Source organism: Anolis sagrei, chromosome 4 (genome assembly GCF_037176765.1).
Source record: "Anolis sagrei isolate rAnoSag1 chromosome 4, rAnoSag1.mat, whole genome shotgun sequence".
Lineage (NCBI taxonomy): Eukaryota > Metazoa > Chordata > Lepidosauria > Squamata > Dactyloidae > Anolis > Anolis sagrei.
The window spans coordinates 38,991,993-39,014,075 of NC_090024.1; the positions used below are offsets into that span (position 1 = coordinate 38,991,993).

General features: G+C 39.8%; 1 protein-coding gene across 1 annotated transcript; it reads left to right on the plus strand.

Moving 5' to 3' along the window:
• The first annotated feature begins 2,346 nt into the window (after positions 1-2,346).
• Positions 2,347-21,113, plus strand: IMPA1 (inositol monophosphatase 1). Its single transcript, XM_060775538.2, has 9 exons — positions 2,347-2,491; positions 10,946-11,014; positions 11,591-11,724; positions 15,778-15,882; positions 16,195-16,240; positions 16,364-16,472; positions 17,858-17,966; positions 18,428-18,579; positions 20,361-21,113. Exons 2-9 carry the CDS (start codon positions 10,952-10,954, stop codon positions 20,477-20,479), a joined length of 837 nt encoding a protein of 278 aa, XP_060631521.1. The 5' UTR covers positions 2,347-2,491; positions 10,946-10,951; the 3' UTR covers positions 20,480-21,113.
• Positions 21,114-22,083: the final 970 nt, after the last annotated feature.

Consider the following 22,083-nt stretch of genomic DNA (forward strand, 5'->3'; position numbering starts at 1 on the left):
AACTTATCAGTTAGTTATAGAAATGTTTGAGATAGTTTCTGTGACATCCAGTCAGAACACTTCTCTCAATAAACAGCAGAAAGTATTTGCAAATCTGCGATCTGAGCAGTCCCAAAGTCTAAAGAAGTCTGTGCCTGTCCCATAGTGGACCATGTGGTCTGCAACCCCTCCCACAACTTCTCAGGAAAACAGAGCTAAAAAAAAGAAAGCTGCATACCAGAACATGCATACAATAAGTAAGCAACAGGATGATAAACAAATTACTAAAGGAAGCTTGAAGAAAGTTGTAATTTCCAACAGATATGGTCTTTTTCTAGAGAGAGAAAGTGGGCTATAACAACAGGCAAATATTCCCATGTGTTTAATGCAACACAGAGGGGATTAAATGATTATTCCTCTGCACATTTAACAGCAGGTGTTTCTCACACAATGTGTTAACTATCTCCATAAAGAGAATTCAATTCAAAATGACAATTCTAAGCTCTCTGTATTTCTAGAGACAGACCAGGGCATCCCACATTCATTTACCTTCCAGTGAGCAGCAAAAGGGAAAAATCTAAGGGACAGTGCATGCATGCAGTAGTTACCTATACTGTATTGTTTTCCAAAAATATTTCTAAATAATGCACACAAAAATAAATCATGCATTAAATGCACGTGTGCATTCGTTTTTAAAAGATCCTTCTGAATGCATCTTATTTTAACACTTATTCAAAGGAATACTTTGAAGGCAAGATGATGATGCATGGCAACTATGTGGGTCCAGGAGAATTGTGAGACCCAGTGTGGTGCAGCAGTTTGAAAGTTAGAATTTTTGCCTTGATATTTTGGGATATAGGGCTGTGTGGTAGGGCCCCTCGTTTCTAACAGACTTCACAACCTCTGAGGATGCTTGCACTGGATCTACACTTTAATTAACGCAGTTTGACACCACTTCAACTGCCAAGAAAGACAAAGACCTTGTAAAGACAGAACTGATTTTTGACTTAAGGCAAACCTATCTTGGAAAGGTTTCTGCAGAAGAGTTTTGTCATTGGATAGCAATGAGTTTTCTGGGCTGTATGGCCATGTTCCAGAAACATTATCTCCTTATGTTTCGCCCACATCTATGTCAAGCATGCTCAGAGGCTGTGAAGTCTGTTAGAAACTAGAGCCCTACCACACCGCCTTATATCCCAAAATATCAAGGCAGAAAATCCCACATTATCTGAGTGTGGACTCAGATAATCCATTTCAAAGCAGACCTTGTGGGATTTTCTGCCTAGATATTCTGGGATATAGGGCTGAGTGGAAGGGCCCTAAGTAAGTGGGATTTATATACATAACACATCTCCCCTTATGAACCTGCTAGGACTTTAAGATCGTCTGGGGAGGCCCTGCTGTCGTTCTCGCCAGCGCCACAAACATGTTTGGTGGGGACAAGAGACGGGGCCTACTCAGTGATGGCCCCTCGGCTATGGAACTCCCTTCCTGGGGACATTAGATTGACCCCCTCTTAACATTTTGGAAGAGAGTCAAGACTTGGTTGTTTGAGCAAGCGTTTGAAAATGCAAGGTAAAAGACATAGGAATTGGAATGATTGGACGATGAGATGGAACAATGTTTTTATTAAGAGACTCAAATGATGTATGCTTTTAGTATTCTTGTCATGGTTTTATATTTTGTGTTAATGTTTTGAAATGTTTTATGGTGTTTTGGGGCAGCGAATCGTTGCCATTGTAAACCGCCCTGAGTTGCCTAAGGGCTGAAAAGGGCGGTATACAAATATAGCAAACAAACAAACAAATATATCTGTGAAATGTTCAGAGTGGGAGAAAGAACTCTTGTCTGCTTGTAGCAGGTGTGTATGTTGCAATTGGCCACCTTGATTGATAGCCTTGCCAATTCAATGACTGGCTGCTTTCTGCCTGGAAGAATCCTGTTAGGAGGTGTTAGCTGGACTTGATTGTTTCAGGTCTGGAATTCCCTTGGTTTTTTTTTTTTTGTGTGTTGCTCTTTATTTATTGCCCAGATTTTAGAGTTTTTTAAATTCTGGCAGCTAGATTTTGTTCATTTCTGTCATTGTCTTCCTCTGAGGCTACGAGAGTGACTGCCCAAGTTCACCCAATGAGTTTCATTGTTTACTTCCGCCACAAACGCCCACGTTGTTTTCCTCCGCCGCTACCGCTGACGTCACGAATCCCAGCAGCAAAACCCAGCGCCCCCTAGAGGCGTTCTCTGCGTAAAATGTGGCTCCGCCCATGAGGCCAGCACAACGCGCAAGAACCAATAGGATGCCGAGGCGCGTATAGCATGACAGCTTTCGGTCCTTTCATTACCTCTCTTCTGCGCATGTGCGTTCAATAAGGGAACGAGAATTTTGCAACACTGGAGGGCAGCTTGGAAAGGCGAACTCGCGCCTGCGCAGTGAGTGACGTTGATGTCACGTCCCAGTCTGGAGTGCCGGTTTTGCCAGCAGAGGCGATTCCTTTAGTGACTTGCCTTCCTAACGGTAAGCCGGGTACTTCCTTCTTCCCTTTAAAGCATTCTGGTTGGACATCTTTATATCATTTCTCAACTTTTTCAGACGTCGTTCCTCTGAGCACCTAAATCAGGAGGCACTCTGCACATGCCCTGGAGCTGCTTGCACTCATTAGATCTGCATTTAGTGGGACTTCGCTTGGGATAACCTTATATGAAAATGATCAGAGTAGAGAAGTGGCACCAGACTTTTATTCTCTACTCTACTTAAGAGTGCATCTACACCATAGAATTAATGCAGTTTGACACCACTTTGGATCCCACTGCTCAGTGCTGTGGAATCATGGGAATTATAGGGTTGTTGTAGGTTTTTTCGGGCTATATGGCCATGTTCTAGAGGCATTCTCTCCTGACGTTTCGCCTGCACCTTTGGCAAGCATCCTCAGAGGTAGTGAGGTCTGTTGGAAGTAGGAAAATGGGTTTATATATCTGTGGAATGACCAGGGTGGGACAAAGGACTCTTGTCTGCTGGAGCTAGGTGTGAATGTTTCAACTGACCACCTTGATTAGCATTTGATAGCCTGGCAGTGCCTGGAGCAATCTTTTGTTGAGAGGTGATTAGCTGTCCCTGATTGTTTCCCCTCTGTTGTTTTGCTGTTTTAATTTTTGAGTTTTTTAATACTGGTAGCCAGATTTTGTTCATCTTCATGGTTTCCTCCTTTCTGTTGAGATTGTCCCCATGCTTGTGGATTTCAATGGCTTCTCTGTGTAGTCTGACATGGTCCTTGTTAGAGTAGTCCAGCATTTCTGTGTTCTCAAATAAAATGCTGTGCCCAGGTTGGTTCATCAGGTGCTCTGCTATGGCTGACTTCTCTGGCCTTTCATGTCCCTTGATTCGTGTTTGGGCGCTGCTGCGTTTGGTGGTCCCTATGTAGACTTGTCCACAGTTGCATGGTACATGGTAGACTCCTGCAGAAGTGAGAGCATCCCTCTTGTCCTTCGCTGAACATAGCATTTGTTGGAGTTTCTTGGTGGGTCTGTAGATAGTTTGTATGTTGCGTTTCCTCATCAGCTTCCTTATAGTCAGCTTCCCTGGGAATTATAGTTTACTGAGGGACCAGCATTCTTTGGCAGAGAAGGCCAAAGACCTTGTAGAACAACACCTCCCATGATTCCATAGCACTGAGCCATGGCAGCTGAAGTGGTGTCAAACTGCATTAACTCTACAGCAGATATGAGCAAACTTGGGCCCTCCAGGTGTTTTGGACTTCAACTCCCACAATTCCTAACAGCCAGTAGACTGTTAGGGATTGTGGGTGTTGAAGTCCAAAACAACTAGAGGGCCCAATTTTGCCCATGCCTACTCTACAGTGTAGAGATGCACCCTCTGATTGAAAGCAAAGGTAAATGAACTGGGATGGGATGTTGACACCATTCTTTCTCATAAAGCAAAGTAATAGAGTTTACTTCATGCTTATGTGCCTTAAAGGCACCAGATCCTGTCTTGATCTTGGAAGCTGAGCCAGCCATGTTTAGTACTTGGATGGGAAATTGCCAACTAACATCCCATGCTATGGGCAATATTTCAGAGGAAGGAACTGGCAGAACCGTCTCTGACTATTACCTGATATTTGTCTTTACTGTTCTAATGTAGCACAAATCTATATAAATAAAAATGTAATGTTCGTTTGTGGGATTAACATAACTCAAAAACCACTGGACGAATTGACACCAAATTTGGACACAAGACACTAACAACCCAATGTATATCCTTCACTCAAAAAAATTGATTTTGTCTTTTGGGAGTTGTAGTTGCTGGGATTTATAGTTTGCCTACAATCAAAGAACATTCTGATGCCCACCAGCGATAGAATTGAAGCAAACTTGGCACACAGTTCTCCCATGACCAACAGAAAATACTGGAAGGGTTTTTTGGTGGGCAGTGTCCTTTGGTTTTTGAGTTGTAGTTCACCTACATCCAGAGATCACTGTGGACTCAAACAATGATGGATCTGGACCAAACTCTACAAGAATACTCAATATGCCCAAATGTGAACACTGGTGGAGTTTGGGGAAAATAGAATATTGACATTTGGGAGTTGTAGTTGCTGGGATTTATAGTTCACCTACAATCACAGAGCATTCTGAACCCCACCAACGATAGAATTGGGCCACACAGAACCCCCATGTGGGTCACAGCAACGCGTAGCAGGGGACGGCTAGTCTGTATAAATAAAAATGTAATATTCGTTTGTGGGATTAACAAAACTCAAAAACCACTGGACAATTTGACACCAAATTTGGACACAAGAGACCTAACAACCCAATGTATGTCCTTTACTCAAAAAATTGATTTTCTCATTTGGAAGTTGAAGTTGCTGGGATTTATAGTTCACCTACAATCACAGAGCATTCTGAACCCCGCCAACGATATAATTGGGCCAAACCTCCCACACAGAACCCCCATGTTGGCCACAGCAATGAGTGGCAGGGGACGGCTAGTCCTATGTAAAATCATACTACGTATTTTTGACATTAATATTGAAATCGGAAATATATACAGAAAGTCTTTACTCATAAGGTTGCCATAATGCAGCTGGTAACTTTGAGGCTTAAACTCAAAGAGAAAGAAGCGGCTTACAAACAATGGCAAAAATTAAATGCTATATCATACACACAACAATAAACCTTCCATATCAAATTATAAAACAGTTAAAACATATAAACAGTTAAAATATAAATACAGTGGTAAAGGCAAAAATTTCCCCTGGCATTAAGTCTACTCATGTCCGACTCTGAGAACGGGGTGCTCATCTCCATTTCTTAGCCGAAGAGCCGGCATTGTCCGTAGACACCTCCAATATCATATGGGCCAGCATGACTTCATGGAGCACTATTATTTTCCTGCAGAAACAGTACCTATTGATCTCACATTTGCATGTTTTTGAACTGCTAGGTTGACAGAAGCTGGGGCTAACAGCGGGAGCTCACCCTGCTCCCAGAATTCGAACTGTCAGCCTTACGGTCAGCAACATCAGCAGCTCAGTGGTTTAACCCACTGCACCACCAGGGGCCCCCGTAAATACAGTAAAACAGATTAAAGCATACAAAGCTATGATTTCTGTACTTCTTCGTACAGTCTGCCCACCTTATTCATGGATTCTACATCCACTGATTCAACCATCCATGGCTTTTACATATATATAAATGCATTCCCAAAAGCATTTGAAACAATTACCACTAAAGAGATTAAAAATACATAATACAGTAATAGAAGAGTTGGAAGAGACCGCAAGGGCCATACAGTCCAATCCCATTCTGCCAAGAAGCAGGAAAATTGCATTCAAAGTACCCACAACAGAGGGCCATCCAGCCTGTTTAAAAGCTTCCAAAGAAGGAGACGCCACCACACTCCGGGGCAGTTCCACTGCTGAACAGCTCTCACAGTCAGGAAGTTCTTCCTAATGTTCAGGTGGAATCTCCTTTTCTGTGGTTTGAAGCCATTGTTCTGCATCTTAGTCTCAAGGGTAGCATAAAACATGCTTTCTCCTCCTCCCTATGACTTCCCCTCACATATTTATACATGGCCATCATGTCTCCTCTCAGCCTTCTCTTCTGAAGTCTAAACATGCCCAGCTCCTTAAACCACTCCTCATAGGGCTTGTTCTCCATACCCTTGATCTTTTTTGTTGCCCTCCTCTGGACACGTTCTTGCTTGTCAAAATGTAGTCATGCTACCCTTCTATTCCAGGTCAGACCACACCTGGAATCACACTGAAGGGAGATGTTGACAGTTCCAATAAAATAATCATAATAATCAGATGTGATGACTGTTAGGGAATTCTCCCAAAAATAGCAGAGCATCCAAAATTACAAACAGGATATTTAACTGAGCAGTCAGCTCACAGCAAGTGGAAAGGCGATGTGTCGCGTGGCTGCAAAAGTATTTTGAGCTTAGCAGGCAAAAATGTTCAATCTTTAAAGTTACCAAAAAGGTTTGTTTACAAATAAAAACTACATTCCAGCTGACATTCAGGAGTCCGGGGAAGGGAATCCCTCGGCCTATTCTAAAGCTAACTAACCATTCCTCATTGAGGACTGTAGGCTTGAGCAGTGTGAAGTTGACTGCTAACAATGAGGAGAGTATGCATCCCATCTCAATACAGTATGCATCCAATCCTTAAAAAATATAGTATGCATACTGGAATAAATAGATTATATCCCAATGTGATAAGGTCGTAGGACACCATGGATTTACAATGCAGGAAAAGAGATTTCATTTAAACTTTAGGAAGAACTTTCTGGTGGTAAGGGTTGTTTGGCAGTCAAATATATTGCCTCTTCGAAGTGTGATGGCTTCTCCTTCTCTGGAGATTTTTACTCAGATGCTGGAGGATCATCTGTTGGGAGTGCTTTGATTGTGTGTTCCTGCAGATTGGATGGCCCTTGTGGTTTCTTCTAACTCTTTTATTAGTGTGTTATGTATTTTTAATCTCTTTATTGGTAATTGTTTCAAATGCTTTTGGGAATGCATTTATATATATGTACAAGCCATGGACGGTGGAATCAGTGGATTCTATGATTCTATGTGACATCTAACAACTTTATATTACCAATGAAATCTCATCTATATTATGAAAATGTATGGACTTCTCATTTGATTTTCTAGTCCTTGCAATCTGCCCCACACAATAAATGGATCTTCTTTTTTGGGGGGGGGGGGGGGAGCAATGAAATAGGAATAATCTGCTAATGAAATAGATCAGTAAAGTAATTTAGCATTACTATATGATTTGAAAAATAACAAGTTTTAGTATTACAAATCCTATCTGCATGATTAATTGCATTTTTGTAAGTTAAACCCTGAAAAGCCCACTAGTTGTATTTATTCATAAATATAAATAAAGTTTTGTTTTCAGGTCAGTTTACTCTTCTTTCTAAATCAGTATTTTCAAATTTGATTTGTTTCTCCCAATGTGATTTGTTATCTGATACTCTGATTGAACATTGCACCTTCCACATGCAAGGCGTGTGCTGTGCCATCGACCTGTGGCCTTTACCAATGTATAATTTGATTATTTTGGTAACGCTTGTATCCTAGGTGATATTTATTTGCTTCTGTAGAGTTAAATGACTGTTATGAGTGCTCTTTGGCAATTCCAAATCCAAACAGCTGTTTTGTTGAACTAATAGTAAAAGGGACAAACTGAGAATTTTCATAAGAATTGAGGTATATTTTCATTGTAGATTTAATGTAGTTTGACACCACTGTAATTGCCATGGCTCAGTGCTATAGAATCCTGGGCTTTGTGGTTTGAATGGCCACTGGCTCTCTGGCAAAGAAGATGAAAGACCTTGTGAAACTACAGTTCCTGTGATTCAATGACATTGAGCCATGTCAGTTAAATTGGTGTCAAACTGAATTATTTTCACAGTGTAGCAGCTAAGGTAAAGATAAAGGTTTCCCCTTGACATTAAGTTGAGTCCAACTTTGGGGGTGGTAGTCATCTCCATTTCTAAGCCAAAGAGCCGGCATTGTCCATAGACGCCTCCTAAGCCATGTAGCCAGCATGACCGCATGGAGTGCCATTACCTTCCCACCAGAATGGTACCTATTGTTCTACTCACATTTGCATGTTAAGGAGCCCCCAGTGGCGCAAAGGGTTAAATCCTTGTGCCAGCAGGACTGAAGACTGATAGGTCGGAGGTTTGAATCCGGGAAGAGCGCAGATGAGCTCCCTTGTCAGCTCCAGCGCCCCATGCGGGGACATGAGAGAAACCTCCCACAAGGATGGTAAAACATCCAGGTGTATCCTAGGCCACATCCTCACAGATGGCCAATTCTCTCACACCAGAAGCAACTTGTAGTTTCTCAAGTCACTCCTGACACAAAAAATGGCATGTTTTCAAACTTCTAGGTTGGAAGAAGCTGGGGCTAACGATGGGAGCTCATCCCGCTCCCCGGGTTGGAATCTCTGACCTTTTGGTCAGCATGTTCTGCAGCTCAGTGTAGCAGCCACGTTCGTTGTGAAATTAATTCAGTTTGACACCACATCTAGTGGATGCAGGATCTCGGCTATTGTGTATGACACTCGGAGATGTTTGGAGACAGCAAAATGTCGGTGCAAACATGTCCTTTTGTGTGCATGTGTAAATCTCCTCATGCTTTGCACTCAGGTCCTTAAAGTTGATATCCCCCATTTCCCCATTTCTATAATATACACTGCTCTGACTTAGGTAATCATACCCTCTACCACACCAGTTCTAGGAGGCATCAACCATCAATGTATGCCTATCTGTAATAATTCAGATAGAAAGTTTGACTTTTTAAATTTTCTGTATCCATGTCTGAGCCTGAACTTGAACAACAAGCAAATTCACATTATTAGCTTAGTAACTGACAAATAATCAGATTTATCAATTTCAATAATCACTGGTTATTTCATCAAAACTACAACAAGCATGATAGGAATTGATTTGTGCATACCTTACCATTGAAAGCACATGCTTTCAAGACGGATACAATCATATTGACCAATGCCTTAGCAGTATCTCCAATTTACATGTTGGGAATACAAGAATGCTTACTAGATTGCATGTAAAGCAATTTAGCACCACTTTAACCGCCATGGCTTTATCCTCCAAGTTGGGGAGACGTTGTATTCTATAAATTCCTAAATAAATAAAGAAGACTCCAAAATTATCTCCCCAAATAATTAAATGTTGGAGTCCGTTCTGTCATCCCTTGACTCTTCACCTTTGATTCACCTTGTTACAGCTGAAAATTTCAGTAAAAAATGAGTGAGGGAAGAAAACAAAAGTTGACCGCAAGTGCCGAGTGTTTAATAAGGAGTGGACAACTAACTATTCTTTCACCAAAGACAGATCAATGCCTGTATGTCTTATTTGCCAAGAAACCATTGCGGTTTTCAAATAATACAATGTTAGTTGGCACTTTTCCATGAAGAATGCTAACTATGCTAGCAGTAAATCAACACAAGAAAGGGCAGTTATTGCTGAGAGGTTGTTAGCCAATTTGCAGATTCAGCAAAATGTTTTTCACTGACAAACTGCTATTCAAGAGGCAAGTAATATGCTGGCATGCAAATTAGCAAAGGCCAGCAAACCTTTCTCCGAGGGAGTTTTTTGAAAGTATGCATGGTAGAGACATCAGGTCGCTTGTGTCCAGAGACCAAAAACCAAATTTGTAAAACTGAGTTTATCCTGCATGACAGTCATTCGCCGTATAGAATTAATTGATGAGGTACCGTATGTACTCGAATATAAGCCGACCCGAATATAAGCCGAGGCACATAATTTTACCACATAAAACTAGGAAAACAGATTGACTTGAGTATAAACCGAGAGTGGGAAATGCAGCAGCTCCTGCTAAATTTCAAAATAAAAATAGGTAACCAATAAAATTACATTAATTGTGGCATCAGTAGGTTAAATGTTTTTGAATATTTACATAAAACTGTAAAATAAGGCTGTCTGATTAAACTATTATTCTAACCTTATTCAATATATATGTGCTTACGTGTCCTTCTAATTATAACAATAATAATAAAGTAAAATAATAAATGTAATAATAAATAGAGTAAAATAAGATATGCAATAAAATAATAGTAGAGTAAAATAATGTAAATGTAATAATGATAATACATAGAGTAAAATAATAAATGTAATAAAAATAATAATAATGCAGTCTTAAATGCTTGGGAAGTGTTCGACTTATGATTTTGTGATACGAAATCCAGCATATATTTCTCATTTTCTGTGTCATACTGTGTTTTTGTGTCAGTAAAACAATAAAAACAGAGTAAAATAATAAATAACTTTGACTCCAGTATAAGCCAAGGGCGGCTTTTTCAGCCTAAAAAAGGGTCTGAAAAGCTTGGCTTTTCAAGTATATATGGAAATTGCTGCACTTTAAAGTGCAAGACTTTATGTTATGGCTTTTACATACCATGTTATGGCTTTTACATACCATTTATATTAGTTCACACAAATACGTTCCATCCGTCTGCCACTGGCCTGGCCCATCTGTCAAATTTTAAAATGCAGTGCCAAAAAGTTTGCCCGAGCCTATTTCCCACTGAATGCCTTTTGTTTCAGCATGTGTACAAAAACAGAATAAATGAATACTTTGAAAGCAAGAACACGAACCATACAAACTGAAACATGAGTATATTAGCCAATATATGTCATGCATTGGTGCAGTGGTTTGAGTGTTGGATTAGGACTCTGAGAGGCTCGGGTTCAAATGCCTGTCATGGAAGCCCACAGGATGACCTTGTGCAAGTTACACTTTCTCAGTCTCAGAAGAAGACAATGGCAAACCCCACTCTGAACAAATCTTGCTTAAAAAAACTCTGTAATAAGAGTCAATTTAAGACTGCCATAATTCAGAAATGATTTGAGTCACATAACATATCAATATTTTTTAAGAAGTATAACTTGGTGAATTTTTCTCTTTACCCAGCTAAAGATGGCTGATCCTTGGCAAGAATGTATGGACTTTGCCGTTCCTTTAGCAAGAAAAGCTGGAGAGGTATGTCTACTTTACTCTGGAGTGTCCTAAGCATTTCATTATTTTAATCAGAAATATCAGATGTGCTAAAGCACTGTGCTTGCATGTCTGTTTCGTGCTTGAGCTATGTGAAGACATGTGAGACTTACAAAACAAAGGAAGGAAATCCTTTTTTTTTTAAAAAAAAGTGGTAACGTAAGGTTCAGAAAAGTCTGATAAGTTTGGAAGGAAGTCTTAAAAATGCAGTCATTCACTCAATGTTGATTTTGCCTGTGTGCCCACACAACTTAGTTATTTGTGGCATAGGGACATTTAAATTGGGAAGGACAAAGAGTTCTTTTTCACTACCTGAAAACAATTACTTCTCAAAAAAAAAAAATGACAGTCTGTTCAAACCTGGTCTGGATGACTACTAAACATGATATGAATTTTGTAAAACAAGTCCATCCTGCTGTTTATACCTTTGTAACCCTGATATGGAAAAGTTTCAAAATAATTCTATTTTGATTTTCAATGGTGCTATCTTTATCTAATCAATTGTATTAATTTGAGGTTTTCAGTGGGTTTTTAAAATAATTAATACAATTATTTTTGCAGGTAATTCGGGAAGCACTGACAAAGGAGATAGCTATCATGATTAAAAGTTCTCCAGCAGATCTGGTGACAGTCACTGATCAAAAAGTGGAAAACATGATAATTTCTTCTATCAAAGAAAAGTATCCATCTCACAGGTACCAGTGTATTTGAGAAGAGAGATCTTAAAAGAGATGAGTCTGAAACACATATATTAAACTTTTTTTTATCCTAATGGCTTCAAATTAATTACAGGAAACCCTGCACATTAAAAACACTGTTTCCATAATGCTTTAAAGATCCACTTGCCATGTGTAATGTGTTACATTTCATTTCCAAATAGGAAGAGATAGGATGGAAGGATAATGTTACTTGGCTTGTGTTCTCTCCAGATGTATTAGATTACAGCAGTGGTTCTCAACCTGTGAATCCCATGTGTTTTGGCCTACAACACCCAGAAATCCCAGCCAGTTTACCAGCTGTTAGGATTTCTGGGAGTTGAAAGCCAAACTATTTGGGGATCCACAGGTTGAGAATCACTGGACTACAGCATCCATCACTGTCATTCAACATAGCTGTGCTGTGTTAGAATATCAGGAGTTGTACTCCAAGAGACAAGATAGTCCAAAGGAAGTGCCATAGTAATTGTAGGAATCTGAGGACAGAAATTCAATATATGCAAATAACAAGAGAGCTAAATGGCTAATCAAAATATGCTAAGAAGCAACCAAGTCAATAGTCGTGAGACATTGTGTGCATCTGTACTGTAGAATCAATGCAATTTGACCTTTCTTTAACTGTCATGGCTCAATATTATGTAATATTGTATTATGTAAAGAAGCCCCTGGTGGCGCAGTGGGTTAAACCCCTGTGCTGGCAGGACTGAAGGTTCAAATCAGGGGAGAGGCAAATGAGCACCCTCTATCAGCTCCAGCTCCTCATGCGTGGACATGAGAGAAACCTCCCACAAGGATGATAAAACATCAAATCATCCGGGCATCCCCTGGGCAACATCCTTGCAGACGGCCAATTCTCTCACACCAGAAGCGACTTGCAGCTTCTCAAGTCGCTCCTGAAATAACAAAAATAAATAAATAAATATGTAATCATAGAGTTGTAGTTTTAATACAAAGAGTGCTGATGTCTCACAAATCTCTAAATCCTAGGACTCCACAGCATTGATCCATGACAGCTAAAGTGGTGTTAAATTGCATTAAATCTACAGTGTAGATGTAGTCATTCAAATGTATGAATGAGTGCCAACAGCCAAGCAGAACCCCATTTTGTCTTCTTTATAGACAGAAACTAAAAAGAGTAGTGCTCTGATGATAGATGGATAAACCATATAGGACATTGAGATCAGATTCCAATTGCTGTTCTACATGCAGTATATTGCAAGGAAAAGGGCAGGCATCTGTTGCCTGCAGAGATGCTTTCCTCCCACCCTGTCACCCCCTAAAAGGTAGGCAAATAAATCAATTCATTCAGCTCTGTCTATTAGCATGATGACTGCATAGCCCTCCAGGCAGGGGTTGTTTAATTCCCAGGCCCCATAGTGCTCTAAATGTAACAAAAGTAAGGAAAGATTGGAATGAAGGGGCTTAAATTCTTGACAGAAAACAGAAGTCAGCTGGGGTCTTTAAACTGAAGCTAGACAGCCATCCTTTGGGAACATACTGACTCAGGATTTCCTGAATAAGAACCCCGCTGAATCAGAACAAAGGGCAGTCTAGTTCAGCACTCTGCTTATACAGACACCAGCCAGAAGCCAATTTGATGCCCCTAGTACATTTTAATAATAATAAGAACAACTTTATTTGTATCTCCCCCCCACCCCCCCAACACCATCTCCCAAAAGGGACTTGGAGCGGCTTACAGAACAGCACATAATAGTGCCATAAAAACACATAAAATACAGGTAAATTACAACATTTAAACAATAGCAATATCAATTAACATAAAACAATACTTACAAAACATAAAATGCCCAACTCAATTTAAATAATATACTAAAATAAATGCAGCAATAGCCTCTATTAAAATTGGCAATACAAACATGTTAAACATCCCAGCCACAACCGAACTCCAAGTAACATTAAAGTGCCGGAGTCAGTATCAATTCATTTGGTCCTCTAATTTAGCTGATGTCTTAGTCATTGTCAAAGAGCTGCCTAAAGAGTCATGTTTTCAACTCCCTCCAGAAGCATTGTATACAGAGACACATTGCCTCTGGTACTGTCTCATCGCCACTGCAAAAAGTAATATTTTCCCCCATTCCTTTTCAAAGTGCTCTCCTTTTGACATCATAACTTTTTGTTTTAGCAAATTGCACTGTTTAACAATAGTCTTGTAGGCAGCATTTTGCCCATCTGTTGCTGTATTGGATACACACTTTGATTAGTATTTGCTGTTCGAGGTTCTTGCCCTCCACTGACTCATGGCAGGCCTAGTCTTTGTACTAACCTTGATATTTTTATAGTGGAAGAGCCTGTTGTACTCATGCCCTTCTCCAGAGAATTCTGCCAGGCCTCTATACACCAGTCACTCTACAAATAATATAAGTCCAGGATACTAAACTAAGTCTTTCAGGCAGATCTGGCAAGCCTTTGTATGTTTCGCTTGCTTAAAGTAGATCTGGTAAACCTGTGGCTATTGCTCATTGATGATAATGAGAGAGCTGTTCAGCAGTGGAACTCTCTGTCTCGGAGTGTGATGGAGGCTACTTCTTTGGAGGCCCTTAAACAGAGGTTGGATGGCCATCTGTCAGGGATGCTTTGAATGCGACTTTCCTGCTTCTTCACAGGGGGTTGGATTGTTTTATCCACAAGATCTCTTCCAACTCAATGGTTCTATGATAGTTCATCCAGAGTACATGGGACCAATGCACTCTGGATGAAATGAGAAAGCACCTTCTTTGCTAATTTGTGGAATACTCTCCTAGAAATCTGCTTGGTGCCAACCTCAGTGTTATTCTAGCACCAAGAAAAACATGTTTTAATAACTATTCAGATACAATCTAAAACTGCACATGCACTGTAATTTGAAATTGGTTCAAACTGTTTCTAATTGACTTTTGATATTCTTCTAGTCTGTTCTTAATTCTGTGAGAGATATAATATTGAATACTGTGAAAGCCAACCACTGTATTGCTATCAGCCTCCTCCCAGTAGACTCAAATCAAGGAAAAGCTTCATGACAACCACCACTCCTCTTAACGTTCCCCCAGCAACAGCAAGAGTATTCCTGTGGGGAGCTAAACCAGGAAATCCCAATTGGATGGCCCCCCATGAGGGTCTTCCTCCAGGGGCAAACCAAGAATGGGCAACTTGGAAGTCCCTGAATAGACTCAGAAGTGAAATGGGCATATCCAGAGTCAACCTGGCAAAATGGCACTACCTAAAAGAATCCTCCACTTTGTATGATTGTGGAGCAGAACAGACAACTCGGCATCTGTATGCTTGTCCCTAATGTCCTGCCTCATGTACAGAGGAAGAATAGTTGAAGGCTACTGACAATGCAGTTGCTGTTGCCCGTTTTTGGTCAAAAGATATTTAGCTGTTTGTGCTCCTTCTATTTTTATCAGTTTTATACTAATTTATGCAATGCTTTTGATACTAAATAAAAAAGAAGTTTATTCTGTTTTATACTGTTGAAACGGATTCATTCTACACTACACTGAGAATCTATAATATTGGGTGGGGTATATATATTTAAATTTTCAAAAGTATACATTCCTACCCCCACAACCCTCAACCATGCCCATCCTATTTAGCTGTTTGTGCTCCTTCTATTTTTTATCAGTTTTATACTAATTTATGCAATGCTTTTGATACTAAATAAAAAAGAAGTTTATTCTGTTTTATACTGTTGAAACGGATTCATTCTACACTACACTGAGAATCTATAATATTGGGTGGGGTATATATATTTAAATTTTCAAAAGTATACATTCCTACCCCCACAACCCTCAACCATGCCCATCCTGTGTGGGATTGGTGGAAATTGGGAGCCAACAACATGTGGTGAACCACAAGATCACCAGCTTCTGTTTTACATGTAAAATGAACTGGCTCCAAAGAAATTCTGGAAATTGTTTGTTGGATGAGTGATAGTTTCTGAAACAAGTTGTAAGATCTACATATACAGAATCTAAATACAAAAATGCATCCTTTCTTTGAGGAAAAAAAACCCAACCTGTTTGTTTATTCTAGCTTCATTGGAGAAGAATCTGTTGCAGCTGGTGCAGGAAGTACTTTGACTGATGATCCTACTTGGATTATTGACCCTATTGATGGAACTACTAACTTTGTGCACAGGTATGTTTTTAAATCTTTCTATCATAAAGCTTCATAAACTCAGGGGTAGGGGGGAGTCTCTGGATTCCTGATCTCTAGAATCTTTGAGTTGTTTTATGGGATGAATATGTTAGAACTTGGAAACACATTCAGGGCAAGCCATGCAGCAAAGCACAACAAGATCTGAAATGTTAAATCTTGTTCATCAACTTGATTAGGAGGTTCATGTAAAATGTTTCCCCAAGTTCCCTAATTTATCACTGTACACTTGTTGATTTTTCCTACTGTTAACATCATACCTACAAACCTACTTGTCTCTCTTTCATTCTCCAGGTTTCCCTTTGTGGCAGTTTCAATTGGATTTGTTGTAAAGAAACAGGTAACTCCTTCTTTCATTTGAATATTTGCTAGAAAACGTAGCATGCTTCCATTCATTATTTTTTTTAATTAATTTGCTGTTCTTCTGTCAAAAAAATAAAATGGTTCATTTTTCTGGCTGCAGATGGAATTTGGGATTGTGTATAGCTGTGTAGAAGACAAAATGTATACTGCCAGGAAAGGAAAAGGGGCATTTTGCAACGGGCAAAAACTCCAAGTATCAAAACAAAACGGTAAGGCTTTATCATGTAAGGGCTGTTTGCAGAGTAACTATATCAGCCACTGCTATAATAAGGATATGAGGAAACAGGAGCTGCATTATTTTACAAGCTTTCTTTTACTAGATGTGGATCTTATTACAGTTGGTCGTTCACGTTTGCAGATTTTATTATTGATGGATTTCATTACAATATTGTCCCTGGGAATCTCTCTGTCCTACAGTGTGATTCTATGGTCAGCTTCATGCTGGATGAATATATCTCTAGGATCTAGCAAAAACTGACAATAGAGTCATTTTGGAGAAATTAAATATTCCTAGAGAGGTGTCTGCAGGTAAAACAATAGCAGTTTTATTATTTGCGATTTTGTGCTCCTAGCCTTAGCCAGTTTGGAAGGCTGACTGTATTCTATTGGCAAAGATCTTCTATTCGCTGAGTTACCTTCTGTCAAATGACCTTCTTTGCCTGGAACTGAAGCCTTCATTTTGGTTTTGTACATTAGAACATGCCTAGATAGTGTTTGACTCTGTATCTCTCACAGCTGATCATATGTTGTTATATGGATGCCTTTCTGCTGAACTTCCTCTTAGTAGCTGCTAGTATCCTACTATATATGGTGCTTTCCTGTTGAGCATCCTTAACCTGAACTTTCCTGACTGAAGACCTCAGTCTGACTTTGGGCCAGTCACACACATAGACCAGCCTTCCTTACAGAGTTTTTGTGAGACTAAAGTCGGGGTAGAGCAGACATCCATGTGTGCCCCCTTGAGCGCATCTGTAATTATTCCGCAGTGTATAGTTAATGTAATAAGATTGGCCTTTAATCAGAAACTATTTGATCAACCTTGGGCGCTTCCACACAGCCATATAACCCAGAATGTCAAGGCAGAAAATCCCACAATGTCGGCTTTGAACTGGGTTATCTGAGTCCACACTGCCATATATTCCAATTCAAAGCAGATAATGTGGGATTTGATTCAGCTGTGCGGAAGGGGCCCTTGTCTCATCAGATGTTTTTAGTCCCAGGTTTGTTGAAGCTCAACAATTCAGGTTCCAAGGGAACATCTGTTTTAGTTTATTGCTACATAAATAATAGTGTTGTGGGGCCATTTTATTGAGACACAAACATTTGCAAAGTGGGCTGTAGCTTATGAAAGTATATGCTAGAATAAAACCCGATTACTTTACTGTTTAACAACCACAAGTGTCATTGTTTTGTGTAAAATCTGGTAAGAGAAAACACATGTTATTATACACCAAGTTATTTTTTGTTTGTGTGTGCAATTTATTGTATTAAGATCGTTTTAAAACAATGGTTTTCATTGCTACAAATCAAATGTGAATTAATCGAATAGACAGACTTGATTGTCAGTCTTTTCCTTACTTACTTTCCCCTCCAGATATTACAAAAGCCCTCTTAGTGTCAGAGCTGGGATCCAACCGTGATCCAGAAGTTATAAAAACAGTTCTTGCTAACATGCAGAGGCTCCTCAGCATTCCTGTTCATGGGTATGACATGTTTCTTCCTTCTCCCTTATTTCCCTCACCCCCTGGCAGTCTCCTTGAGAACATTCTCAATCATTCAAAGAACCCCCGACAGATGGCCATCGAGTCTGTGTTTAAAAGCCTCCAAAGACGGAGCCTCCATCATACCAGTTAAGATCCAAAGCTAAACTGGTATGCTGGGCTAGGGGAAAGGGGGTTGGAGTCCTTGGAGGACTCCATTCCCCTTTCTAACATTTCTACCCCAGTATAATGGATTATTAGGATAAAAAGGGGGGGTGATGTGCTGTAGCACTGTGCTAGTATGAAAAATAACATGGCTATATTAGATTGGCTCAAAAACTCAACAGGACTTCAGTTCACCCAACTCATTGTTTTCAGAGAAGTAGTGTTTATTCTGAATATCTAAATATTTGACAGAGTTATTGTGCCATTGCAAAGAATATACAGTACATTGTCTGTTTTAGGATAAGAGCAGTTGGGACAGCGGCTGTAAATATGTGCCTGGTGGCCACAGGAGGAGCTGATGCCTATTATGAGATGGGAATTCATTGCTGGGATATGGCCGGAGCTGGAATTATCATTACAGAAGCAGGTGGCGTGCTGCTTGATGTCTCAGGTAAAATGTGTGGAAAGGATAACAATACTAGTTGTCTGTTGCTTTCTTATTGAAAGAAAGCCACTTGCTGTGCACCATTAAATTGCCAGTTACTGATTTGTTCCTCTCCCCTAGTATGTCCACTAACTGGCAAAACAAGCTTTTTGTTTCCCTTTTGACAGAACCAAACAAAATAATCTACACCTTAGTACAGAAGGGCTAACACGGGCTTCTGTGCAAGGATGTAAATTGGTAGCCATCATGACCAAGAAGTAATTTGCAGAACAAGTGATCTCCATAGAACAGTGGTTCACAATCTGGGATCCTTCAGGTGTTGGGACTTCAGCTCCCAGAAGTCCTAGCTGGTATAGCCAATTCCTAGGAATTCTGGGAGCCGATGTCAATAGAATTATTTGAGTTGCAATGTAAAACAGCACATGATAGAGTTTGACTACACCACAAGGGCTGTCTAGTCCTTCCCCTACCATGCAGAAAGATAGAATCAAAGCAAAGCCCAAATCAGGTTGAGAATTACTTTCCTGGAAGTACTCAAGTCTTGGCAGATATTTATTTACTGCATTTTTACTCTGTTCTATATCAACCCCAGAGGGGACTCAGATATTGAAGTTTATCAGGTTGTCATTGTCCTCACTCCCACTAGGTTGTTACACCTTGTGGATACTTTTTAAAAAATCACCTTCCAAAACAGAAATTACAAATTAGGAGCAAACCCTGTCTTGTAAGTAACAGAGCAAGATTACCACATTTGGAAATCACACTTAGGCTCCTTCCACACTGCCCCCATGTCCCAGGATCTGATCCCAGATTATCTTCTTATCCCATATTATTTTCTTATTCTTATTTCTTTTAACTGGAGTCTCATATAATTCAGTTTAAAGCAGATAATCTGGGATCAGATCATGGGATCTAGCACCGTGTAGAAGGGGCCTAAGAGGAATGAACAATGCCGAAGTAATTATGAGGTCTGCACAAATACACTTCTCATTCATGTTAAACCTGGATTTTCTGGAACACTAGTTTATCATCTATGATTCTATGATTCTATGCTCTACGAAGAGGTTTGGCCATTTTTGGACATTGGGAATGCCTCAGTTGTCATCTGTATAATTTATTTTATGCCAGAATAGGGCACTTTGGCTTGTAACATTCCTTGTTAAAACATGTTTGGCTTTTACAATGGGAATCTAGGATACAACCCTATCTTGGATCCCCTCTCAATCACAGCATGCCCAAAAATGTGTTATTTACTTCAGGCTTTAACTTCCCTGAGCACATATTCACTTGCTTTTAAGGGGAATGATGCACAGTGGATACAAAGGGGAAATCTCAACTCCCAATATGTTCAGAGGCAGACCCACTATCCTGTATGCAAAGGGATCCTGTAGCAGTTTTGAGACTGGGGGCCCTTCCACACATCCATATAACCCAGAATATCAAGGCAAATAATTCACAATATCTACTTTGAACTGGGTTATCCGAGTCCACATTTCCACATAATCCAGTTCAATGTGGATTTTATTCAGCTGTGTGGCGGGGCCTGAGAGAGAGGAGTTATCTTCCTTCATCAAATGCATGGGAGGAACTAAGGTAGTAGACTAAGTTTATGAAAATTTATGCTGCAACCTCTTTTAGTTAGCGTCAAAGGTGGTACAGGATCCCTTTGCATACTAATAACCCAGATTAACACAGTTATGTCTTTGAATGCTACCATCTGATTTCCTTCATAATAAGACTAAAGTAGCAAACCAATGAGACTTAATTGTTGTTGTTTTCTTGTCCAGGGAAGCCATTTGATTTGATGTCAAGAAGAATAATTGCTGCAAATAGTCAAGTACTGGCAGAACGAATTGCAAAAGAGATTCAAGCCATTCCATATCAAAGAGATGATGCAACAAATTAGTATCTAAATGGTATCCTCCACATGCCGAACAATTTTTGTCAGCTGGTCTGCATATTTCAAACAAGCTTTGTGCGTGAAGCATACCCTTTGCATTTGAGTAGTTTAGCAGGCAAACCAAGGATTGGTGTTTAAAATCCTGACATTTTAAAGCCTGAATCTTAAATCCCTGCCACTTTCAAAGCTTCAGAAAATTTCCTTCCTCTTGTGTAAATGGCACATGGTCATTTGGAAAATGATTAAGTGTTCTGTTTTTCAGTCTCTGAAAGGCGAAATATTTGAGGAGTCGGGACAAGATTATTTTAACCCAGGATTTAGTATTTTGTATATGTACCATATAATTTATTAATAGTTTAGCCCTAGTATCGTTCACAGCAAGATTATTGAACCTATGTATACTGAGTGTTGTATACATTCCGTTTTGTGCATTTTGAATTCCGCACCACAAAACTCTTTTTTAAAAAATAGAATAGGGAATGTATGCCCCTCTAGGTGTTGGACTGTAACGCCGATTTCTGACCATTGGCTATTCTGACTAGAGCTGCTAGAGGGGTCACTTCTTCATGGTTAAATATTTTAATAAAGAAAAGAATGAAGGAAAAAGTCCAGAAGTGATTAATAAATATATGGCTACAAATTCGCAAGTACATGGACTTGTTTTTGTAATCTGAAGAAGAATCCAGATGCCATCCTGGCAAATTCATGGTCCCAGCTACTCTTTCGTCACTTTCGAGATTGCAGAGGAGTGGTGGTGGAATATTTTCAAGCCATGGGTGATGGAATACCTGGATACTAGAGCACTATGTAGTGGGTCATGGGTTGGACCAGGGGCCTTTTCACACAACTGAATAAAATTCGACATTATCTGTTTTGTACTGGAATATACTGTATGACAGTGTGGACTCAGACAACCCAGTTCAAAGCAGATATTGTGGAATTTTCTGCCTTTATATTCTGGATTATATGACTGTGCGGAAGGGTCCTAGGACTCTGGAAGATCAAAGTTCAAATCCCCACTCAGCCAAGGAAGTACACTGATACTCAGTTCTTTTTTGTCACAATTGTGTTTTTAAAAACCCTCCTATGGCAAACACTTACAAAAATTCTGAATTTACTTCTTCACAGCAACAATACCTACAAAAACAGTTTTAAGGCCCTTCCACACAACCATATAACCCGGAATATCAAGGGAGGAAATCCCAGAATTTCTGCTTTGAACTGTGTTATCTGAGTCCACGCCGCCATATATTCCAGTTCAAAGCAGATGTTGTGGGATTTCCTGCCTTGATATTCTGGATTATATAGCTGATTAAGGATTATATAGTCCTTAAATATACCTCTAGACCAGTGGTTCCCAACCTTTGGTCCTCCAGGTGTTTTGGACTTTAGTTTACAATTCCTAACAACTGGAGTCCAAAACAACTGGAGGACCAAAGGTTGGCACTTTCCCTCTCCCTTTCTTTTTATTGACTGCAGATTACTACCTCTAGGGCCCTTTCCCTACAGCTGAATAAAGTCCCATATTATCTGCTTTGAATTGGAATATATGTCAGTGTGGACTCAAATAACCCAATTCAAATTAGACATTGTGGGATTTGCTGCCTTGA

What these genes read in the sequence shown, in the direction of transcription:
- IMPA1 (XM_060775538.2), top strand. Translation starts at nt 10,952, where the DNA reads ATGGCTGATCCTTGGCAAGAATGTATGGACTTTGCCGTTCCTTTAGCA. An exon ending in CTCAGCATTCCTGTTCATGG is followed by an intron (nt 17,967 to 18,427) that starts GTATGACATGTT and finishes TGTCTGTTTTAG; the next exon opens with GATAAGAGCAGTTGGGACAG. An exon ending in CGTGCTGCTTGATGTCTCAG is followed by an intron (nt 18,580 to 20,360) that starts GTAAAATGTGTG and finishes TTTCTTGTCCAG; the next exon opens with GGAAGCCATTTGATTTGATG.